Source organism: Phaethon aethereus (genome assembly GCF_964289735.1).
Source record: "Phaethon aethereus genome assembly, chromosome: 5".
In the NCBI taxonomy this organism is placed as follows: Eukaryota; Metazoa; Chordata; class Aves; order Phaethontiformes; family Phaethontidae; genus Phaethon; species Phaethon aethereus.
In genome coordinates this window covers 41,785,472-41,810,825 of record NC_138579.1, presented here as the reverse complement: position 1 = coordinate 41,810,825, position 25,354 = coordinate 41,785,472, and the positions used below count along the sequence as shown (strand labels likewise).

General features: G+C 41.6%; 1 protein-coding gene across 1 annotated transcript; it reads left to right on the top strand.

Annotated features, from left to right (window-relative positions):
- Positions 1 to 17,464: 17,464 nt before the first annotated feature.
- LOC309405940 (photoreceptor outer segment membrane glycoprotein 2) lies at positions 17,465 to 24,901 on the top strand (the record flags this gene model as incomplete). Its single annotated transcript, XM_082000915.1, has 3 exons — positions 17,465 to 18,045; positions 22,941 to 23,187; positions 24,635 to 24,901. 3 exons carry the CDS (start codon positions 17,465 to 17,467, stop codon positions 24,899 to 24,901), a joined length of 1,095 nt encoding a protein of 364 aa, XP_081857041.1.
- Between the last annotated feature and the right edge of the window lie 453 nt (positions 24,902 to 25,354).

Below are 25,354 nucleotides of genomic sequence, written 5' to 3'. Positions count from 1 at the left end.
TCCCTCTCCCGCGGGGAGCGGAACCTCGACGCGGCTCCCACGTAGCGACCGCTGCGGCCGGGCCGGCGGCGGGGAGTGCTCCAGGGCCGCACCCCACCTCAGCAGCCGAAGCGCCTCCTGCCCCCACCCCCCACCCCCCGCCCCGGGGGACACCTCCGCCCGGCTGCCGGGGCCCGCGCCGCCGGGCGCGGAGAAGTAACGGCGACGGCCGCCGCGCCGCGTCTCCTCACCTGGAACGGGGCCGAGGCGGAGGCGACGGCGGCGGCTCCTCGGGGCGGCGCACGGCGCGGCGAGTCCCTACGCAGCCCGGCGCCCCCGGCCGCCGCGGAGGATGGTCTGCGCGGCGCGGGGCGGGGGCTAGAGCGGCGCCCCCCGGCCCAGCCTCCGGCCCTGCCTCCGCCCCATGGCGTGCGGCGCGGTCTCTATGGCGACTGCAGTGCCGGGACGGCGCCGGCCCGCCCGCGGGGAGGGCTAACGGCTGCGCGCAGCGCGGAGGGACGCTCAGGGGGTTACGGAAGGGCCCGCGGCCCGCCTCAAAGGGGTTAACCCCCTCGCGGCCGCTACCGCAGCCGCCGCCGCCGCCATCCCTGCAGCAGTTCCGGCCGGAGCACGGCCGCGCTCTCCCGCGCCACCTCCCCCGCTCTCGCCCTTTCTCAGCCGCGGCGCCACCGAGTCCGCTGTCCTCCAGGGCACCGCCCACATCCCTTTTTCCAGAGTGGTGATTGGGCAGCTGCGGTTATTGCTCCCGGGCGATTGGTTGGCAGCGTGATCAATTAGGATACCGGAGGCGGGCGCACCTGGAAACGGCGCTGTGTGGGGGGTTGGTTGAGAGCTGGTGAGCCCCGCTACGAGCTGCAGTCGACCCCGAGCAGCGCCGGGGCCGAGGTGCGTGCTGGGCACTGTAGTCCCCCGCTGTGGTGGCGGGGGGCCGGCCGGCCGCCACCAGCCGTTTCCCGCCGAGGTGCTGAGGGGGCGGCGGGCAGCGCCCGTGACGGGGATCGAGGCTGGCCCACGGCGTTCGCTGCTGCAGGGCCGCTCCCCGCTGCAGCGCCCGCTCTGGTCCCGGGGAGAGCTGCGCCCTCGCTGCGGTACCGGCCTCTGCCTCAGCAGCCCGGGCTTAGCCATCCGCGGGCCTCATCGGCGAAGCTGTCCGCACCTAGGGAGGGGTGCCCGGGGCCTGCCTGGCCCCAGGCTGCTGCCCTGCTTCCGCCGTGCCGCGGTGCGGCGAGAGGGCTGAGGAAAGAGAGGCTTGGGCGGCGGAGGCCGGTGACCGTGCGGGGTGAGGCCGGCCCTTCGCATCGGCTCAGGGACTTCTGCCTCCTGGAGGCGGGGCAAACGCTGCCTTAGTGACACGGCAGGGCTGTCACCCGTGGGCTCCACGCTGTGGCACTAGGAAACGGTTGACGTATCCCGCACATAGGCCGGTGCGGCCTTTGAAGAGTAGGCTTCGGCTCTCACAGGTGACTCCTCATGGCAGGCAAGACTCTCCAGCCTTGTGAGGCAATGGAGCGGGCGCTCTTCGGTGGGCGCGCGGCGTTGCCATCATGCAATGGCCAACAGGACATGTTTGTAGGCCACGGTGTTAACCTAGAGGCTGGATCCATCTGTCAGAGCGACAGCTAGCAGAGACCTGTTCCATGGGAAGGGGGAAGGACAGCTTTGCTGGGCTCGCAGCAGCTTGTGTGAAGTGAGTAAACACACTGCAGTGTCTTCCCCTCACGTGAAGTCTCCTTAAAAAAAAAAAGCTTTCAAAGCTTTCATTTCCCTACTGTCAGGCAGATAAGATGATGATAGTGTGAATAATTTAAGCCCTTTTTTCATTCATCAAGAATGAAAACTTCTTCAACAAGAAGTTCATAGTCAAAGAATAAGGTTAGAAAACAATACCTCCTACTGCTGCTTTATGAGTAGGAAGATCTTAGTGCTTGTGGTTTACAAGTGAGTTACCCAACAGCAGGAGCTGTGAACCTAACCTAACAGTGAGCCCAAACAGTTTTTAGTTGCTCAGCATCAGCTTCATCCGGATGCTTCTTGATTCACAAAGTGAACTACCTCAAGCAGCAGGCCACCAGTCATAGTGGTGTGGATAAGCACTGGTGATATATTCCTCTATATCTAGAGAATGTGTGTGTGTATAATGTATCCTAACTAACAATTGAAGCAATTAATAAGAAAGCTGATACCATGAAGAAATGTTCATTTTATGGATGGAAATGAACCAACCTTTAATGAAATAGGTGGGGGTTACTTTTTTTTTTTCCTCCCCTGATAGTACATCTTTTCCCCAATTGCAAAATTGAGGGTTGTGGTTTAACTGAGCAGGTAGACAAAACAACCACACAGCCATTCACTCACCCTACCCCTACAGTGGGATGGGGGAGAGAATCAGAAAAGAAAAAGGGTAAAACCCGTGGGTTTTATCCAAAAAAATATCCAAAGCATAGTCTCATACTAGCTTCTATGAAGAAAATTAACTCTATCCCAGCTGAAAGCAGGATGTTGAGTTATGAGTTTTGCCTACCTTTGATAGATATTTAAAATTCCTCAGATTGAAAATTTTCTACTTGGAGCTACATATTCTTCCAAACCTGTCTTAAAGGCATTGCTAAGGTGACAATTATTCTAGGATAGGCCTGCTCCTTATACCTACTCTTCTTATGCACTAATCAAATAATTTTTTCATATTCCCTCTAAAATAGACAGGACTTTTCCTCCCAAATTATAAATGAGGGTAGATGAATGCCCTAACCACCTCTTATTTTAAATAATGCCAACAAAACTTCCTGTGTGCTATGTGTGATGGGGAGCTTATGAATATGAATCCAACTGTGAAGTGTACTTTATTGCTCCCCAAACAACTGAAGTATTGCCTGAGGTGTACAATTCTTCAGGAAAATTTTCTGATTTGGTTAAAGAGAATGGAAAGGCCTTAACAAACTTGTTTATCTGGTTTGTCTGTTTACCTGTTTATCATTGCTAATCCAAGGGGCATATTTTCCCTCATCACTTTGTAATTTCACAAGTTAATTCATTATCTAATATAACCACATTGTTATGCACAATATCATGGAAATCACATCATTGAGTACATGTCTTTTTAGCATACTGTAAGTCTGCACACTGCAAACTTCAGAAGATCAAATAGCTTTTTGCTTCATCATCAGTTAGTTTCAGAGATTTGTTAGTTTTCAAATTACCATGGACTCTTCATAAGTAGACAAAACCTGACTGGTTTAAATAAAAGTCAAGCAAGGAAAAAAACAACCTAAAACTGAGTCTTCTCAAAAGGAAGAGCTGTTTCCACTTAAGTGCAGGAGGTCTTTACAGAAAAGGTCTAATCTTTTTTAATTGACTGCTCCAGAAATATACCAAGAGGTTCTTCAAAGTTTTCTGTTCTACTATTTTTGGTTCAAAGATGACGGCAAATATAACAGATACCAGTGTTTCCTCTGCCAGTGCAAACTTGCAGAACATCTCCACAAAAAGGAAAAAAAAAAATCTCCATCTTTATGTAAATATGGAATCAAGCTACTCTAGCTTTTTTGTGGTAGTAAAGGTAGTTAAGCTTAGATGCATAGTGTTCATTGGGCCTGGAAAAAGTTACCCTGAGCCAAAAACTGTCCTATGCCCTTTATTCAGGTTTTACATCGTTAGTTCTAATTGGCTATCTCAGTGTAAAAATGTGCCTCTTTTTGCAGCGTAACCTTGTTCTTATCTTTTAACCAATTGTATTACGTTGCTGTATCAGCTTTGTGTGGTAATTACCTGGTATTCTATAACATCCCATTAAAAACAGTTTTGGATGCATGGGGAGCAAAAGGGGGATTTACTGTAAAAAGTGCCTCTAAGTAGTATCTACTCTTGTTACTGTTAGACTAGAGGGCCAGGTGGGTAACTGGTCTGAATCTGTAGGGTATTTTGTACGTTCTGATGTAACTACATATTTTGTAAGGGAGTTTATCATACAGCCTTTGAATTAATGTATCAAACATAGGTGACTGAAGAGCCACCTCTGAATCTGGATGGAATGATAATGAGCATCTTAAGTCCTATAAAACCAGAAAGCTCTTGCAAGCATATTCAAATGCAGTAGCCCAGCACAGATAAACATTTAACTCCGATGTGGCTGTGAATCAATCTTGTCATTTTAGTTTACTAGTACTTATGTAGAAAGAAAAGGGAAAAGAAGAGGAGCTTCTAACTCTAATCTGTTGCAGACCTCTGGGTCTATTCCTACTATGAATATTCTCTGGAAGGTGAATTCTCTTATGTACCTTTTACTTGTCTGGCCGTGTAAACAGTATACCTAAATATTTCTTCAGAAAACTGTTACATGACTCTCATTATTCCTGAGAAACACAAAAAAGTTTTAAAAGTTAACATTTTTATCATAAATTATACCAAAGATGTTACTTTTATAAAAAAATTATTAAAAGCACAGGAAGGGCAAAATCATTATTTGCATCAACAAAGGTTCAGATCTTGCGAAGAGGTGAATTTCACCTTGGGATGGAGAAGAACAAGTACTGGCAACAATTGTCTGCTGGTTTAACTTTTCTGAAGTCAGAATGATTATATCACCAGAAACTTTAGCCTGTTACTTCTGAAATAGAGGGGAAAATGATGTTATTTAGCAAAGTTAGTCAACAGCTATAAACCACTGCAAATGGACACCTCTGCCTTTGTTCTGAAGATTTTTAAATATCTCAGGTGGGGCAAAGTAAATCAGTAAAGGAGACTGTCTTGTCTTAGTGCCATCCTAAATGTCTAACTTGTCTGTGGACTGTGAGGAGACAAAAGTACTGCAGACCAGAATTCTGAAGTTGGAGAACAGGAGGATTACTGTCAGAAATTACTCCAAATTCCAACACCTTACCTGAACAAACTTTATTATAACCAAGTATTCACTATGGAAAGCTGTGAGGGGAAAAAGAAAAAAAAAAAAAGGATAAAAATTTAGTTGTGCTGGTATGTGCATGACATATGTATGGCAATACAATTTGCTGACTGTATAATAATTCACATAATAATAAATAATTCACAGTCCTGTAAATATGTTCTTACATGTCTAATATAGCTTCAGTATTTAATAATAAGTATTAAATCACCTAATGAGGCAATAAGTAGAACTGGTCTGAATTTTAAAAAATATGGATACAAGCCTGTAAACACCAAAGTGACAGTAAACTATTTCCAGACACAACTGGACAGAGCTCTAGCTTTTATGATTTTTTTATTTAAAAAAGAACAGAGAATGAGAATATACCCACATATAAACGCCCAGTATCTTTCTTTCTTGTTTGAAGAACTAGATCAGAACTTCCAGCATTGTTTATAGACGGGACATAACTTTCTAGTGCTTCAACTTCTGCTTTCTTAGGCTTCATAATGGATAATCATGGAAAAATAAATTTGCTTTCCTGGAAATCTTCTTACTTGTGGGATAAGGGAGATATGAGAATTTTCATCAGTGTTTTTTGTCTGAAAGGGATGATCTAATGTTTCTTCAAGGGATCTTTAAAAATTAAAAACCATACCTATACACAAACATATTCATATATCTGCTGATGGAGAAAGGTAACACGATTAACAATGTATAAGATCTGAACTCTGCTATTACTTTCTTCAAATAAATGTGTATAGGAGTAGATGATTCATCCTGTGAAGTACAGGCTCCTTGGTTTCAAATACTTTCATTGGAACTTCTTTGCCTAGACATCAGGGTGTTGGGGTTATTTATTTGTTTCTGTCTGAGTCAGAAGTTCTCAATAATGTTTCTGCTTAGTTGGCCACAAAAGTAGGAGACGAAACTCCAGAAAAAAATTTTGAGAGCCAGAAACCAAATTACTGTCAGAAAAGAGAAAAATACAGAAAATCTAAGGGGGGGATAGATAGCAAGATGCACAGACCTCATAAGTATTAATTCCCAAGAGATGGAAAATTCATAGGTTTGATTAGTCAGTAAACGAACATCTACCAAATACTAGAATTTGTTGAAAACTGTAACTAAAAATTAATACATAAATGGAGGTGGAAACAATGCTCTCGCTGAAGACTAGAAAGGTAAACACATTTTATAAGCTCACATTTCAGGCAAAAGATAACGATCAAAAGAAGTATTGACCAAAGATGTGATAGGACTTACAAAGATTTGTAGATGTTTAAACAGGTATTCAGTTCATAGCAGATAAGAGGTCACAGACCTTGAGACATCTTGTTCAGCCCTTTTTCCAAGGAAGAACCAACTGTCCCTACAACATTCCTGGCCAGTGTTTGTCAACCTCTTCAAAAAGTACTCTGTTGATGGAAATCAAGATTTTTCATGGGCTGTTTCACTGTTCCCACTAAAAGAAAGATTTTCACCCATTATTTCTCCTCCCATCACCAAAGGAATTTATTCCCTTCCTCTGTGCAAGTACCTAAAAATTACTTGAACACTATTTTCACCTCTCACCATCAGTCTTCTCTACACTAAGAAAACCGAGTTCCTTCAGTCTTTTTTCATAGATCACAATTTCTAGACACAGAGTGTCAATAAGCATGAAGTCACCTATGAAGGGATAGAGGGATCTTGGATCTTTTTCAGAAGAGCTCTAAGAGCACTGTGTCTAGGTGCTGGTTTTTGTCTATTTGACAGCCTCAGAAACTTTGTGAGTCTATTTTTTTTAACTGTCTCTCTTGCTTCTAAAAGAATCTCTGGTTCCCTACAAGATGTCCTGAGTAATGTTCAGTTCAAATGGTGTCTAGAGAGTGAAAAATAGCATCTACATCAGGTTTATAACAAGGTGAGAACAGAGAGACTTCCTGATTAGTATAGGAGGTCTCTTCAAGCAGAAATATGAGAGTGTACGCCTGACTACTTTGCTAGAGGAAGAAAGGTCAATTTGCAGTATAGTGCACGGAAGTATTGATGCTATGAGATATGGAACAGAAAAAGGAAATTTTACCTCATTATTTAAGGGGAATTTTTTTGAGAGCCCTCATAATATGTGTGTAATCCCGTTCTGCAAAAAGCTTCCTGATGATTGGCTTGTGATGATAGGATCCATAGTGAATAAGGCACAAAGGTGAAAAGGAAGACTGCTGCATGGTCTAATTATGAATAAGGTCATAAAAATGGATTCTAGTCTTCAGAAAAAAGTTACAGCCAAGGCGCAAGTTTTAGGTTACCAACCAATTTAAAATAGAGGTTCACTTCCCAGCTTTACCATAGACTGCTGGCTTGATTTTGAGGTGAATACACTATCTCTGTGCCTTAGTTTTCCATTTACAATGACTCACCGTGAGTCAGGAGTGGATGACTCAGAGGTTACGGACAGTACAGCTCCTATGGATTGAAATCAGAGACAGTTTGATAGGTACCTGCATGGTGTTTCCCAGAATATACAGGAGCCCTGAAGAATAGCAGTACATGTGCAGTGCAGTTTATGCAAGTCTGCTATAATTTCCTTTTTGCCTGAAGCTGGCTCCAGCATCCATATTGTTACAACCTTCAAACATTGGAAAAATGAAAATGATAATACTTCTTTTTCTGATTCATTTAATCTGTGACGTTGCCATGGTTTAACCCCAGCCAGCAACTAAGCACCATGCAGCTGCTTGCTCACTCCCCCACAGTGGGATGGAGGAGAGAATCAGAAGAGTAACAGGGGGAAAACTCGTGGGTTGATATAAAGACAGTTTAAGTAAAGCAAAAGCTGCGCACGCAAGCAAAGCAAAACAATGAATTAATTCAGCACTTCCCTCCGGCAGGCAGGTGTTCAGCCATCTCCAGGAAAGCAGGGCTCCATCATGCGTAGCGGTTACTTGGGAAGACAAACGCCATCTCTCCAAACATCCCCCCCTTCCTTCTTCTTCCCCCAGCTTTATATGTTGAGCATGACATCATATGGTATGGAATATCCCTTTGGGCAGCTGGGGTCAGCTGTCCCGGCTGTGTCCCCTCAAGCTTCCCATGCACCTCCAGCCTTCTTGCTGGTGGGGTGGGGTGAGGAGCAGAAAAGGCCTTGAGTCTGTGCAAGCACTGCTCAGCAATAACAAAAACATTCCTGTATTAACAACACTGTTTTCAGCACAAATCCAAAACACAGCCCCATACTAGCTACTATGGAGAAAATTAGCTATCCCAGCCAAAACCAGCACAGATGTTCTTCCAGAAATTAAATGAGCTACAGTTACAGTATTTGTATTTTGCATGGAACATAGTACAGCGGGGCTTCTGGTACAACTGTAGTAGAGTGTACAGCTGTAGTTGTAAAAACATAATTGACTTAATTTGCAATAAGCTTTGTGGCATTGTAGTGTACAAACTGGGTTCTTTTTAATTACTGTCTGTCCCTATTACCTCTTGCCTTTGAGTTTTGACATTCCCTCTGCCAACTCTGCAATTCCATAAGAATTTCAAATATTGTGATTTAACTTAGGTATCTTCATCTAACTAAAACAACGATAATCATCTAGATACCACTATACTCCCTTCCCTAAAAGTTCAAAAATTTAATTGAGAGACGAATATTCTGCAAAGACCCAATTGCCTCTATTTCCCTAATAACTTACGCCTCTCAGCACTACCATGTTCACAACTTCACAAAAGCCAAAAAAAGCAGATGGTCTGGATTCCCTTTTCCATACCTTCTCCCCATTAACATATATCAATGACAATCTCTTCCTGAATATGGACACTCCCTCTGAAGCACTGACATGTTGAAGAACGGTCATATACTACCTGTTTGTGTCAGACTTACTGAGTGCCTCCAGTTTTAGTCCATTACTCCAAAATCTCTTGTCATTAGTTATCATTTGCATTAAATACAAGATGAAATGGAAAGCCATCCAAATATTAAGTTAAAGCGTTGATTTCTGGAAACCAGATGTAAAATCAAATTTTGCAGCATGCATCATCCCAACTAGCTATTTAATTAGGCTAATTCATAACACATCTGTCCTTGCTTGTGGGCTTACATATGAATGGTACTAAAGAGATAAGTAATTGGCCAAACTTTTATTAAATTTACCTCTTTCAGATCCAAAGCCACAGCACAACAATCTCCACTGTTAGCAGGAAAGCATGTGTTTCCTTTCTATGCCGCTGGGTGATAGATGGCAGACCCATATGTACAGCCACTGCTGCTGGGTTACAAAATGCTACCCTACCATTATGGTCTTCGTGCCCAGGCTCCCCAGCAGGTCTGTAAGGAAGTGCATCATGGTTAGTTATAGTTTGCCATAAAACAAAACTAATTTCAACTTTTAATATTAACTTTGCAGCTGAAACCATTTCCCAATGGAACAAAAAATACAGGTAGCATTGACCTCTAATTGCATTAAGATTGAATTTAAGTTATTTTTTACAACGATGCATTCCTGTGCTTCCACTAGCTGGGGAAGCTGTGTGACTTCTAATCTCTCTAACACAAATGAAAGCAAGCTTCTTTCTTTGCATTGTAGAAAAAAACTATATACAGCAGCACTGCCATCTTCTGCTTGCTTTCTTTCATGCATGCAAGTACTGCGCTTATATTGCAAAGCAACAACCAGGAAGGTGCATTTTTCTGCTAGTAGGTATCCGAGGCAATAACATTTTCTAATACTCAGGGATAACATATGTCTGGAGTTCCACAGATGTGGGGGGTTTTCACACATGAACTTTTTCTAGGCATAGAAAAGGACTGCAGACATTTGTCCAGGATTTCTAAGATATTGCATCCCAGCCAGAGTAATAGGTCAAAAATCCCAGGCAAATGTGTACATTTGTCTACTATGTGCTGTCCACATATTAACCCTGTTGAATGTGCTCAAGTATAGTTGATCTGTACATAAATGTACACATTTGAACAGATCTAACATATTCCTTGTGGTCTGCATGAGTACAGCAAGTCCAAAGCATGAATGATCCATGTGCATAGGACTCATTCAATGCAGTGAGGGTATATTTGATCATATGCAAGCATTTGTGTGGTCCATATACAGTAGGTCCAACAGGTCCCAGATATATCACATATGCTCTTGATCTGAAGTTTCCTGGAGGTGCTGTACATCAGCACATAAGCAAGATAGAAAGCTGGAAGACCTACTTGAGACATTTCCTTTAAAAGGGTGAAGGTATAGTAAATTATATTTTTCTGAACTGAAGTTGCCAGCACATTGAGCCCATATGGCTCCAGGGACCCCTCCACACATTAAGGAAGCAGCTCTGTATAAGTTTGCCACACAGTACTAGAAGATGCATTGTTGGATGAGCTTTCAGCATAAACATTAGTTATGAGTTTGATTCTATTAAAAAAAACTGAAAAGGGAGAGAATTTCACTCTACGATTTTATCCTGTTGGGACATGTCCTTTGGATTTTTCACCCTGTGGAGGCACAGAGTGTCATTGGCAATTATGAGCCTCCCTCTTCCACGCAGTGAGGTATGAAATGACTTCTGGCAAGTGAACAAGTCTTAATTGTTTTTTCTGCTTACAGTGTTGTAGTTAGATATTCCAGTCTCTGCTTTACTCAAGACTTTGATAGACTGAGTTGCACTGATAACTAATCTTTCACCTCTCCCTGATAAGAAGCGTCATAACACTGATGCATGCAGGGGGGTGCCTATCTTTACGAAAACGTAAGACCATAGATGAGGTGAGCAGGTGTTTTCCCAGAATACACAGTTAGACTCACAGTAATACCATGGTATCAGTTTATTGCTCATCACTACCTGGGTGAGGACAGTTTATGCTTCTGAAAATATTCGTATGTATGCCAATCCCTGGTGCAGGGTCCCTTGCAGTCAGTCACGTGTGCTCACTGGACTCTCTCTGCTGTGCTGATGTGTTATGGACCCTATAGACCAAACCTGGTCCTGCTTACTGATTCAGTTCTGGTACTAACATCAGCACCAACTTGATTGAGCATTGCTCCCTCAGTAAGATTGCAGATGACACCAAGTTGGGTGGGAGCGTTGATCTGCTGGAGGGTAGGAGGGCTCTGCAGAGGGATCTGGACAGGCTGAATCGATGGGCCGAGGTCAACTGTATGAGATTTAATAAGGCCAAGTGCAGGGTCCTGCACTTTGGCCACAACAACCCCATGCAACGTTACAGGCTTGGGGAGGAGTGGCTGGAGAGCTGCCCGGCAGAAAGGGACCTGGGGGTGCTCGTTGACAGCCGGCTGAATATGAGCTGGCAGTGTGCCCAGGTGGCCAAGAAGGCCAAGAGCATCCTGGCCTGTATCAGCAGGAGTAGGGAAGTGATCATGCCCCTGTACTTGGCACTGGTGAGGCCACACCTCAAATCCTGTGTTCAGTTTTGGGCCCCTCACTGCAAGAAGGATGCTGAGGTGCTCGAGTGTGTCCAAAGAAGAGCAATGAAGCTGGTGAGGGGTCAGAAGAACAAGTCTTATGAGGAGCGGCTGAAGGAACTGGGGTTGTTTAGTCTGGAGAAGAGGAGGCTGAGGGGAGACCTTATCGCTCTCTACAACTACCAGGAAGGTGGTTGTGGCGATGTGAGTTGTTGGTCTCTTCTCCCAAGTAACTAGCGATAGGATGAGAGGAAATGGCCTCAAGCTGCACCAGGGGAGGTTTAGACTGGATAGTGGGAAAATTTTCTTTACTGCGAGAGTGGTCAAGCATTGGAACAGGCTGCCCAGGGAGGTGGTGGAGTCACCATCACTGGAAGTGTTCAAAAAATGTGTGGATGTGGCACTTTGGGACATGGTTTAGTGGGCATGGTGGTGTTGACTTGATGGTTGGACTTGATGATCTTAGAAGTCTTTTCGGACCTTAATTATTCTGTGATTGCTGCAGACTCAGCTTGTTGCCACTACTGTTGCCAGCTCAACCCAGCTATGTCCATCCCACAAATAGCTACATGCTGGTCTCAGAAATGCCAGAGGACAAGACGCTTTTCCTTCCGGCTTGGGATAAAGCTTTTAAGAGTCTAGGACAGAGGTTTCTATTAGACTGTTCTTGAACCTGGAAAGCTTCCCAAACCAGAATCTACTGTGAGTCATACAGGATGATCCAATTGCTCTTGGTTATTTGAATTCCTTTCTTAGGCACAGTCACAGTCAATATACAGAGAATGGATAAGTCCATCCAAAGCAACAAAATATGAAAGGATGGGTAAGGCATATAACAGTGAATGTAAATTATGATTGCCTAAGATAGATTTTCCCTTCCCACCGAAGCACAAAGGTTCATTATTCTCATTCTTCTCTCTCTCGGACCCATATTTATTGTTAAGAATACATTAAGAACTAATGAAGACATGCGCAGGTGCTGAAGAAGTCTTTGTTGCTTACTAACCCAAACCTCTGGGCAGTAAAAAGGTAAAAGAAGTTACTATAAATCCATTTTGTCAGTGAGATCTCAGTTCGCAGTCATTTAATTGGCCTGTTTTGCAGGATTTAACCTGGTGGCATAAGAACCTTGAAATAAATCTCTTAGCTACGATTAGAGATGAAAGAGAGATTAGCACAGGCAGGACAGTTGAAGTCTTTTTCTCCATCTCCATTGGTGAGTTAGTGTAAAGACAGAAGAACTACACAGACATCAGGAAATCAGTACCTCAATCCTCCTAGGATGCCTGATCCAGGTATTTTCTCCCCTGTACTCAGCAAGTTACGCGTTTTGAGATCTTGTTCAGTCCTCTGAAGCAGGTTAGTCATTCCTTTTACAAGAAGTCACAGATAGGAACGTGTGTTTAGCTAAAATGGCAGATTTTAGTGAAATTGGTGAGATAAGATGTAGTTTGTTTATGACAAAATTGCAAGCCAAATTTCTGTGGACAAATTGCATCTAATAAGTATATTTGATAAACAAATAAATAGCCGCGCTATGTCTTGTTCTATGTACTTTGGGGAATTTGATAACAAAGGAACAGGTAAGTGGCATCTTGAAAGCAAAAAGCTACAGTGTGCTGAAGGAAGCTGTGTTTGAAGCAAGTTAGACACAGAAGGCTTGAGAACCGTGTTGATAATATGGAAGAGATTTCCACATTTATTGGGCAGCTTCTGTTGAAAGAAGTATTTCTCCCTTTACAGAATAAAATCCAGCTTCCTCTCCCATAGCTGGAGAAAAAATGTCTGTGTGCATACGCTTCATAACTCTGGAGTGGCTCGTGTGCAATGGTGAGGGGTGTTTCTAAGAACTTTGATAGAGGCGTCAGTTCCACTGAACTACTAGGAGTGTTTGTGGTTTTACAGTAGCCCACTGGCAAATATAACTTGGAGAAGAAAAGATACATATTGCAGAGCAAGACACTTTTAGCTCATAACTGCACTTCAGTTCTTTCAGCTGGCACACGTTTCTTTGTGGTGCTCAAAAAATGTTACTACAGGGCAGTACGCATGTTGTAATACATCTTACGCTAATAAATATATGCAATACTTAATTGAAAAGCTAGGGAAACAGTAATGTTATGGTGTATTTACAGAATTAATTAAGATGGGAAGAGGGTCTTTTCATTACCTTAAATAAATTCAGTAAGCTGTTTGTGTAAGTAAAAATAATCTCAAGAGAAATATCCATGTAGAAGCTGGGAACACTAGACCTTCTACCTCACTTTTTCCATAGACTAATTAGTCAGGAACAGAGTAGGTAAATTGTTCTTCTGTCCTAGGCTTGACGCACTCAAAGTTTCACAAGAAGCACAGTTGTCCCAAAGATCCTTTTTGCAATCCGAGGGGTACCAGTGACAGCCAGGGCCAGTCAACATGTGGTCACTGCACTACACCAACCAGTCATTTCCCCCTTTTCCTCTGGCAGTATGGCTCATACGAAACAGCAGACCTTATACCACTGGAGGACTGTGGTGTGGGTGCCTCTGTTAAGGTGAATGTGAATATTCTGTCAAATCTGGTCTTATAACAATACTAAAATTGCACCAAGGAAGCTGGAAATACCATATGAGAATTGCTGCAGGCAAGAACTTACTAGGAGAGTTGCTCTTGCACATAAAGTTTTCTTTTTTTTAACTTCAGGCACCTGAAAATGCGGGAGGGAGCTATATCAGAATAGCTACACAAGACTGAATGTATCCCTGCTTACGGAATTCAGCTTCAAATTTCTTTATGGCTAGAATATGACAGGAAGTATTAAATTTACATCTTCCAAAATGAACAATGGCTCTTGAGTAGATGAATTTTAAGTAAATGTAGAACCATTTACAACTTTTGTTCAAATGTTAAAGCAACAGATGTTTGGCAAGTAGGGCGTTCTCAGTGACACTGTGACTATAGGTGTGACTACAATTTAGAGGCATTTTGCAAATGCACGTTATGCATTTCATAGAAAGGAACAGTGAGTGACGCATCCATATACTCTGGCCATTGAACGTGAACTGCTTATCAGCGGCTAGGAAATTTCACAACAGATTCTCTCTGTTGTGAGCTCTGAGACCTGAGTATCAGGGGCAGATAAAAGTATTTGCAGCGGCCATCTACAGCTATTTAAGTCCAAGTCATGAACTGCTTAACTGATGAAGCGGTCGGAGATACTGTCTCTGGACTTAGCAGACAGGCTGTCAGCTGAATTCATGCAGAGGCTTAATTCTGTGCCAGCAGAGCATGATCCTTTTAAGCAAGGTCTGAAGGACACTGTAGAAGAATGCTGTGAAGACCGTGTTGCCATTTTATAAATGACTGTTCTCTGGACTTGTTTGTACAGAGGTGTCTACCAGTAACCAGTTTTTCATCATGATAGTCGATATGATTGTCACAATATGATCACCGTTCAACTGTAATCAGCCTTCACAATCATTAAAATTAGGACCCTGCTGTTAAAGTCAGAGAGCTGCTGGCCTCAACACCTTTAGAAATAAGACTGGTAAGGAAAAATACTGTGCATTTTGCACACAGTTCTGTGTATTGTACAAAAGATACACAAGGATAGTTTTGAGGGAAATCAATTTTCTGCCTAAATGCAGGAGAAAATAAATGCAACATGAATGAATTAGATCTCACAGGCATTGAAATGTTTTACTGTTGAAATGCATGAAGATATCCAAACCACGTCCTAATACGAATGGAACAACCTATTCCTCGCTTGTACAAATAGAATTGATTCCTTCTGACGTATACAGATGAAGGTGCTGGGGTACCATTACCTTTTTAAACTGTACAACAATCTGCTTACCTAGTGTTAAGCTTCATTGCAGCTGTGGATCCTGTAGTAGGCAGGTGTAGCCCTACTCTTGTACAGCTTGTCTGCAGGTAGTTTTCATGCTGTTGTAGCTGATACCAGTTTTATTCAGCAGAGCCCGCTAACTTAAAAACAATTATACATTAATAAAGCTGTTTATACTTCTCTATTTCCCCAAATTTACAGAATTATGTTTTATTATTTATAAATGCCATTGCATTAGTTGAATTAAATGACTGTATAATCATATAAATACATAGCTGTATAGTATAAAATGACTCTAATGAAGATTACTGTATTAGCACAAGACCATGCCGAGAGCAGGTTTTGTAGGGAGGAAAGAGAGAAAAGCTCCATGTATCTTGCATGTGTTGAGGAAAGGCAATCACGAAGCATCGGAAGCACTGAGGAAGGGTGAAAGTTCCTGGTTTGATCCTGAGGTAATGCAGCATAGTTCTACATCCACATCACGTACACAGGAAACACATTGTCTCTGGCTCTAGCAGGTTTTAGATCTTGGACGTTATTAGCTGCTTTCTGCCTGTGATTGTGACATAACCGGAGATGTGCGAAGGAGAACTTACTAGTAGTGTTGCAGAGAGCAAGGTTAGAAGTGCTGGAAAAGATAGTATCTTTTCTTAGATCCACTAATTACTGGGGAAAAGATGACAGACCTCAAAACACAAAATCCTCCTTCAGCTGTGAAACTCTGAAATACCAGATTTGAAACTCAGGGGAAGGGGGTGGGGACTCTCTCTGAATACACTTTATGCCCATCATTGTAATCCTTGGAGAGAAAAATAGAAAAGTCTGTAGATCATGTGGGAAAGTTCTTAATGGACTGTTAATAACATAAGAGCGGGTGTATCAAAAACAAGCTAAAAAAGTATATAAGATATAAATTACTAAATACATTAATAGTTTCCTGTCATTTTTCAAATAGTTCCCCTTCAAAAAAATATTGTGTCATCTCTTGGGCCTGCAGAGTCTTCTTCAGATAGGAGAATGGAAGAATGGAAACACTTCCAACAGGCAGTGGAAAAGTCAAGGTTATTGCAGAAAGTGCAACCGGGAATGAAATTTAGGATTCTGACTAGAATATGGGGACTCTGAAAGAAAACGAGTCCAAAGGTGGTAAGAGGGTTGGAATAAGGCACAATCGTCACAAGTTGTCAGGACAAAAAGAAAGAATAAGCAACTTTAGCTGCAGGGACAGAAGTTAAGACAGTAATGGTGATTCCATAAGGATTGAATAGGTGTCATTTAATACATCATGCTATTCCAAAAATTGGGGTGTTTTTAGTAACTTTCAGAAAGGAAGGAAGGGCAATCAGGTAGAAAAAGAAACAGAGCATCTTAAACAGCTGATTTTTTTCTTAAGATGTGAAGATGTTCTGCTTTTTTCTGTAGGGTGATACGTTACTTCACATAAAAATGGTACTACTTTTATGCCAGACCAAACGGAAAAATGCCGGGGGGGATGGGTTGTTCACCGGTAATATATTCAGATAATAACACTCAAAATCTAATAAAATGTTGATAATATTTTCTGGAAAACAAACACAGTCATTGATAGTTTAACTATTTGTTGAACATTTTGTGTGTGTGGATAACTACAGTCAGTTCTGCCTTCAGTTTTTGCCAGAGTGATCATACCTTAGTTGTGTAAGTGTAGGAATAAGACTGCTTTTTGCTAGTAAAATCACGTTTTACTGCACATAGTCAAAGAAATGCCTAAAATCACCTGTGGGATACTGTGTTTCTGGTGTTATTTTAAGCCTTTTTTCCCTATGGAAAAAAACTTTGTGTGATTATGCTGTATATATTGTCCTACTTAGCAACTTTTGAATGCAAATCTGACCATGACACAGTAATCTAAGAATTAGAAGTTCCTAGAATCATAAAGAAAATATAGACAGTGAGTAGAAGGGAAGGGCACCATGAGTCTCCTAGAGAGAAAGGCAGTAGATCACCTCCCTTCTAGACATCAGAAAATCTGCACAGAAAATTGTTCTCAAAACAAAAACCCATAGGAATCCAGAGTTCATTGGTTCTACTGTTCACTTATTTTTAATTGCTCTAGTCAGTCCTTCGAGTTATTTTCTTAAGCAATTTGTATTGTATGAAATTTAAGCAATAAATTTCACTGGGGCACTCCCTTGGCAGGTCTCAGAGTGTGTGAAGCTGTATAGGAAGTTTTCTGTAGTCTCTATAAATACCCCAACAGACAGTAAATCTCTCTCTCTCTTCTTCAGATGTCTACTGCATGCCTTGGATACATGCTCCTAATCAGCTTACAAGCTTTCCGTGACCTACACCTCTCTTCCTAATGCTGATCTGACTATGGCTGTCCTCAAAGTAAAATTCACCAAAACTAAGAGGGACAAATTGGCTCAGATCTTATGGATCCTCAACTGGGTTTCTGTAGTGAGTGGGATCATTCTCTTCAGTCTTGGCCTCTTTCTGAAAATAGAGATCAAGAAGCGCAACGAAGTGATGGCAAAAGGGGATGTTAACTCTGTCCCCAACATGCTGATCTCTGTAGGAGTCATAGCATGTATCATCAACTTTCTGGGTGGCAAAATCTGCTACGACTGCTCAGATGCCAACAAGTTCTCTCGATGGAAACTAGTTATGCTCCCATACATTGTATGTACCTTCTGTTTTACCTTCTGCATCCTGGTGGGTGCTCTGATGTGCTATACCATGAGGAATGAGCTGGAAGAGTCTCTCTATCTGGGACTGAGGGATGCTATTAAGTTCTATAAGGATACGGACATACCTGGACGATGTTTCTTAAAGAAAACAGTGGATATGTTACAAATCGGATTCCAATGCTGTGGAAACAATGGCTTTAGAGACTGGTTTGAAATTCAGTGGGTGTCTGCTCGTTATCTGAATATGGCTTCCAAGGAAGTTCTGGAGTAAGTATTTACTATCCATAACAAAAAATTCTAGGAAAAAGCCTCATTCAAGAAGAATTTGTATTGAACAGAAAGCAAGTAACAGTAGTGTCAAAAGATCTTGAGATGCATTGACATGAAAGAGAATATAGCAAAACTGCTTGTTCTCTGCCATCAGCCAAAAATTCTGGCAGTGTTGTCCTCTTTATTAAAACAGAATCTTGTGGCTAGAAGGCTTGTCTCAAAGATCATTCTAAATAACTCTGGTAATGGGTCTAATTCAAGAAGATATAACATTTCTTTGTCATAGGTAAGTTCACAAATACCCTTGTAGTTTAATTAATGTAGTAACCTTTAGTGTTCACTTTGTCTAGACCATATGCTCCCTCTAAAAACAAAAATACTGAAGTACTCAAGCCAAAAAGCATCCTTCTGTTTATATTTAATCATTCTGGGGTTCTAGCATACACCTCAAAAGGCCAAGTAGATACTAATTTCTGCTGGACCTTGGTCTCAATCAAAAAAACGTAGAATGACCATGTTACTCACAAAATATGCCAACTACACGCACAAAGTTGCCTTTTGCTAACTTTTTAGGGATGCTAAGCAAAGATGTATCTTTCCATTTTTAATGTGTGAATTAACTACCTCAAAATTTCAGTTATCATGGGCTGATGATGGAAAGAAAAAAGGATTGTACTATCAATACATTGCACAGTCAGTCCTAAACACTGAAAGATCTTTCTCCTTCAAGATATAGACTTTGCAAATCCAGGTTCAAATCTGTATGTTCACATGTGAGAAACTGCCAACACCACATACGCTGCATAAAAAAAGGAGGAGGAAAAACCCTCGAAATTTGGGGTGTGGGGTGGTGGTGCTTCACATGATGCAGCAATTATGAAGTTATACGCTCAAAGAGTCTGGTAATTCTTACAGAGAATAGAAAAGGTAACAATAGAAAATTTTAAAAAGTAGACAATCCAATATGTAATAATTCTTCTAAAGCTGAAAAAAAAGTCTTCACTGACAAAAGCAAAGTAGATGTACATTCCTGGGAAAGACAAACACAAAAAGCTTGACTGGCATTTGTCAAGTGTTTTGTTTTGTTTTGTTTTGTTCGACTCAAAAATCAGTGACAATAAAGCCAGATGAAGGGAAGCCAAAGATCTTATCTTCAAAAATTTGCAACTTGAAACTGCCATTATAGCAAAGCATATATACAGAGCTGCAAATATACCAGAGGACAGGATCTAAGAGAATACAGACAAGAGGGTATCAGCACGCGTAAGCCAGTCGGCTGTGGAAAAAAAGCGAGCTGTAGAACAAGTGTTCTCAAGAGAGAAGTTGGAAAGCAACAGTGACACCAAGCAGGCTGACCCGAGAGGTGTTTTAAATCCTGATTCTATACTGAAAAGTGACATGACAACAAAGATGGTCCAGAGGAACCAAAGAATAGTATCTCATTGTGAGGACAAATTTAAAATATACTGCCTTCTTTTTTTTTTTTTCCCCGAGACATGCAGAACCAGCGATGTTTTACCCAGGGTCTTAGCTAAACTCCATTTTCTGCTGCAGGGTCACCTGTGCTCTGCCATTATTTTAAAAATACACTGTCAGTTAATTTTTGCCCCACGTAAGCAGAAGATGCCAGTGAAATGTGCGTGTGGGAAGCAATTACACTGCAGAATTTCTTTTACTTTATATAAGTTGGATAAATCTTGATTGCTAGAATCCAGGTTGGTATTGTATAACCAAATTATGCTATGATTTCCAAAAATCTGGTAGTGAAACTTCTAATATGAAATTGTGAGAAGCAAAGTCCAGCTGGTAATTTTCAGAAAGGATGAAGAAGGAACCAAATATTTTTCCTGGTTTTATCTTGTATTGTTGTGCTGGTTTGTGCTGGGATAGAGTTAATTTTCTTTATAGTAGCTAGTATGGGGCTGTGTTTTGCATTTGTGCTGAAAACAGCGTTGATAGCACAGGGATGTTTTCGTTACTGCTGAGCAGTGCTTACACCGAGTCAAGGCCTGTTCTGCTCCTCACCCCACCCCACCAGCGAGGAGGCTGGGGGTGCACAAGGGGCTGGGAGGGTACACAGCCAGGACAGCTGACCCCAGCTGCCCAAAGGAATATCCCATACCATATGACATCACGCTCGGCATATAAAGCTGGTGGAAAAAGAAAGAAGGGGCAGGGGGGGCATTCAGAGTGATGGCGTTTGTCTTCCTAAGTAACCGTTACGCGTGATGGAGCCCTGCCTTCCCGGAGATGGCTGAACACCTGCCTGCCCGTGGGAAGTGGTGAATGAATTCCTTGTTTTGTTTTGCTTGTGTGCGTGGCTTTTACTTTACTTAAACTGTCTTTATCTCAACCCACAAGTTTTCTCCCTGTTACTCTTCTGATTCTCTCCTCCATCCCTCTGTGGGGGAGTGAGCGAGTGTCTGTGTGGTGCTTAGTTCCTGCCCGGCATAAACCACAACTGTACGTCAATTAGTGCTTGGTAGATTAAGAGGCAAAGCAGTTGAGAACTGACATACTGTCAAAGCACATGTAACCTTTGCAAAACTGAACTTTTCACCTTCCTTCATAATTTTCTTCCCTCCTCTCTCTTCTGTATCTCCATTGCCAACACCACAATGTGACCACAAATGGAGAGAATCAATGGGAATGGTAGGAGGATGAGGCAGGTTACAGCAGTACAACCCCATCATTCCTTTGGTCAGGTAAAAAGCATAGGCTCGAAAGCAAGTTTTGCTTTACAATACCACAACAATTATTTAATTGCAACAACAAATAACAGTGAATGTCTCGCTCCCTCAGCTCTGTTAGCAAGGTCTTCCCTTCTAACAGTACCAAGATACATAATTCTTTAATTTGCCACTAGTAGAGGAAACACGATGGCAGGGGCCTGGAAAGTGTTATTGTTGGCAGTAGAAAGAAGATCCTCATTATAACATATGTCATAAAGAAAAAAAAAAATCTATGCTTGGGATCAAAAGAAAAGCTTAAGACCTAGTTTAAGAGTTTGTATTTTAACCATTTTAAAAGCTTCCCTTTCACAATGTGCCGGTCTTCCTCTCCTCCCTCTGGGAGGTTTTTTTCTCCTCCTGCATTCAAGCCTTCCATTTTGTACCTCTCTGGCTCCCTTCTTGCTTCTCTCCCAGTGAGGGGTTTTGCTTATGCCTGTTACACTGCTTACACACTTCAGTCTGGTTTCAGTGGATTATATTTGGCGGCTTTTGCATTGGCTTTGTTCTGTTGCCATTACCAGGAATATGATGGCCACAAAGTGAAGAGCTAGACTTTAAAATGGAGAGGAATTCATGCCTAACCCAGTCCTAGGTGGGAAATGGCAGATTAACTTCCTGATTTACTTGCAAAGATCTTTGAGGAAGATATTTTTGACAGAATGTTAAACAAAACACACCACCATCACCAGGAGGAAAAAAAAAAAAAAAGGAAAAAAGGAAAGGAAAAAGGAAAGAAAAAACAACAAAAAAAAGGAAAAATAAAGGTAGGAGGTTGTATTTAGCAGGCCCACAGAAATAAAGTGAAGGCAATTATTTTTCTATCCTAGCATAGCCACAAATACTGAGCTTCCTAGCAGCTTATGTTTCTTTTGAAGGATGCGTTTAGTCACAAAATACCGGAAGGACACTGGACTGCAGAGTTTCTGCTTCTTCTGTTCACCTGATGAGCTTCTTGCCAAAATTTCCTTCCCTTTAACTTAGATCATCTGCAGTGGAACAGGAAAATATTATTTGTAAGCATTAATAAATGAGGACAAGTTTTGGAAAATAGTAAAAACTTTGCTATTAGCAAATGATAAAAGCTGGATATCTGAGAGAAAGTTGTCTTTCATGTATTCTGGCTCCCTAACAAAGGCTAAAGGGCATGGGCTTCATTAAAACATGCCATGGTTCTCACCTCTGGGATTGTCTCAGGAAATAAGCCTTTTGTGATGAGCATGAAAATAGATACATGCTTAGAGGCTACTTCCCCAAAACGTGAGAGCATCTCTCAACATCTTATATACTCTCCAATTTCTGAAAAATCTATTTCTCTGAAAAGCCTGCTTGGAAACAGAAGTCGTCACAAGGGCGCACTAGCTAAAGAGCAGGTAATACAAGGAAAATGGATGTCAAGTATTCAATTAACTGTTCTAGAAATTCATGGTTGATCTGAGACTGTGTTCTCTTTCCATCCTATGATTTTTTTTTTTCCCCTCCTTTCTATTTCTTTATCTGTCTTCTTTTCCCACTTGTTTTTGTCCTGATCTTATCGCGGAGGGAAAGGAATAATTTTTAGCAGTAAATACAAACAGTTTCAAAATTTACAAAAAGTATAGTTATAAGAAGTAGAAACTCCCTTGTGAATTAGTCTCCAAACATGTGCCAAACCAGCCACTGCACATCATTAAAAGCCAGCGGACGATTTCCAGTGGTTCCTGTGGCGTGCAAAGTTGTTCTTGTATTAGGTTCTCTCTTAAGGAATGCATGTGTTGAAAATCAATCCAGAAGTAGTGAAACACAGGCTTTCTAGGACCATAACTTTCATTAGAGTTCCACCAAAATAAACAAGTTCAGAAATTGTCTCTAGTATTTTCAGCACAAAGGTACCTAAAAAGGTAGCATCTCCATGAACATCGAATCCACATCTTGCATGCACATTATCAAGAACCACATGAGATACTGTGCTGATACCACAATTAAGAAATACAGCAAATGAAAAATTTAATTTTCCTGCAGTAAGCAACCTTTCCAGCAGGAAATACATTCCCATTTTCCTTTTTTTACACTGGGGAGACCTACATCACAGCAGACTTGTATTATACCCTTTTATCAAAATGACGGACACTATCTGCTGCTGGTACCAGGTTTGTCACGCCCAGACTTTCTGTCCTGTTGCAGCCGTCTGAAGAGCAACGTTGATGGAAAGTTCTTGGTGGATGGAGTACCCTTCAGCTGCTGCAACCCAAGCTCCCCGCGGCCCTGTATCCAGTACCAGCTGACAAACAACAGCGCTCACTACAACTACGATTTTATGACAGAGGAGCTCAACATCTGGGTGAAGGGGTGCAGAGAGGCCCTGCTAGATTACTACACAGCTATTATGAGATCCATTGGTATTGCAGCATTGCTTATTTGGTTGTTTGAGGTAAGGCTCATGAAAATGGTCTACGTCAGATTAATGAGAGACCCTAGGATGGGAAACAGCTATGGTGTAACATGAGAAGTGCCTCACTTCAAGAATGTTGCAGGGCTTCCCTTCGTACAGACAACTTTCTCAAAGACCCCAGAGCAGAAGCAAATCTCATTGAAGATGAGAACTATTAGAAGTTATATATATAATTCTGTATATTTACAGAGCTTTTTCAATAGACTATGGCATATTCCCTTCCCTGAAAGGTTTATGGGATCGGGTACAGGATGATGAGTGCAGTGACACAACCGCAAGGAAATTAGTTGAAAGTTGAAATTAGTTGAATTAGTTGATTGTTTTAAGTCAGTTTTAACAAAGAATATACAAGATGTGAACAGGCCTTTGGGTGAATACGTTTATTTGATTTATAGCAAAAATTGAGCATAAGTATTAATACATTTCAAAGCCTCCTTTTTACATTATATAGCTTCACCATATAATCAGCACTTGCAAACATGGCAAACCTTTTTAGATGTAGATTAGACTGCTTATTATGCAGTCAAAATAAGCATATCACTGGCAAGAATATACACCTGCAAAGATGCAGTCTTTGTGCCGGCATCTGTAAAGAAAGTTGTCTGGATGTTGTCATCTGCAGGTAAAAGATCCCCCAATGGCGTAGGCTAAAATATGGTTTTCTTCCCTTTTTAATAAGCTTTAGCTTTCTGATTATTGCTCTCTTGCGGAAATGTTAGCACTATAATTGAAATACTTCACAACAGACCTCAAGCAGTGCTAGATGGGGTGGTGGTGCCAGAAACAACAGGCGTTTGGCAGCACATGAAAAAGCTGTGAGCCGGCTCTCTGTGCTCCCTTACATGCTGGAAGTGCTGATCTCGATTCCAACAGAACTATGAAAGCAGGGCTTCTTCCTAAACTTGCACTTGAGCCTCTACCATAGGCAATCCTTAATTTTAATGCATTGGCATGTAGGACACATATGGCTTATTCATATGAATGATTAGACTCCTTGGAGGAAATACCAATTTATTCAAGGTCAGAGGAAAAAAGTCCACAGAAATTAACAGACTACAATTTAATTTTTTTTCTCAGTGATTGATGGTTCCATTAATTGATCATCCATTCTACATCAATTAGTTGTAGTCTCTGAGGCTAAAGTGTTCCCAAGTAATTCTAGGTATCTATGTGCTAATAACATGCGAATGGGAATGCTACCCGAAGAACAGAGAGAGAATCAATCAATCTCTCCTTGGTATTTTTCTTTCTAAAAAATGTAATTAATTGTGAGAGAGGCTACATATATTGCTGGGATAAAGAATTTGTCCGCTTTACTCAATATTCATTATTAGGCCTGTAAATACACAAGTCAGAAAGCTGACTTAGTGGTAGGACTGAGGCTGTAATTTAAACTCTCTGTTTAACCATTAACTGTATCTTACAGGTCTCTGTACTTATTGGTGTCCGGTACCTACAAACAGCAATGAAGAATGTCCTTCTGCTAGGAGATTTGGAGGGTGAATCAGATGGTTGGTTACTAGAAAACAGCTTTGTGGAAACCGCCAAATACAACATCAATATCATTAAGAACCTCGGCAAAGCCAACCAGATCTCCACTGTCTCAGGCATGAACGACCCCAACATTGATGTTCAAAACACAAACTGTGGCAAAACCAATGCTACAACAAAATCTATCCCAGCAGGTAGCTAGGCAAGTCTTCAAAGAAATGACATCACAAGTGTAGCTTTGACACATTACAGTTTTATTGTTACCAGATTTTTCACTGGTGGGGGAAAAAAAAGGTAGGAAAGTTAAGACAGTTGAATGAACCACGGACCAGTGAGAGCTCCAAAAATGCTGATACTTCTTTGGCTAGACGTATTTTTACTCATTCTTGTGAAATCCCTGATTTTCAACACTTTTGGAATTTTCCCCACTTTCTCTCCCTTGCTTACATACCTCTGTCATGGACTGAATATGTCACAATAACCATTACGCATGAGCAAATGTTCCAGATAGGATGGGTCTACATCTACTAACATACGGATTGGTCTACTACGTACCAACAAAGTTTGTCATTACTGTCATTGTATCTGTAGAAATCCCAGCAGCAGAGAAATCCCAAAAGAAGTTATTACACCAGATAAAAAGATTCTTTAAGAA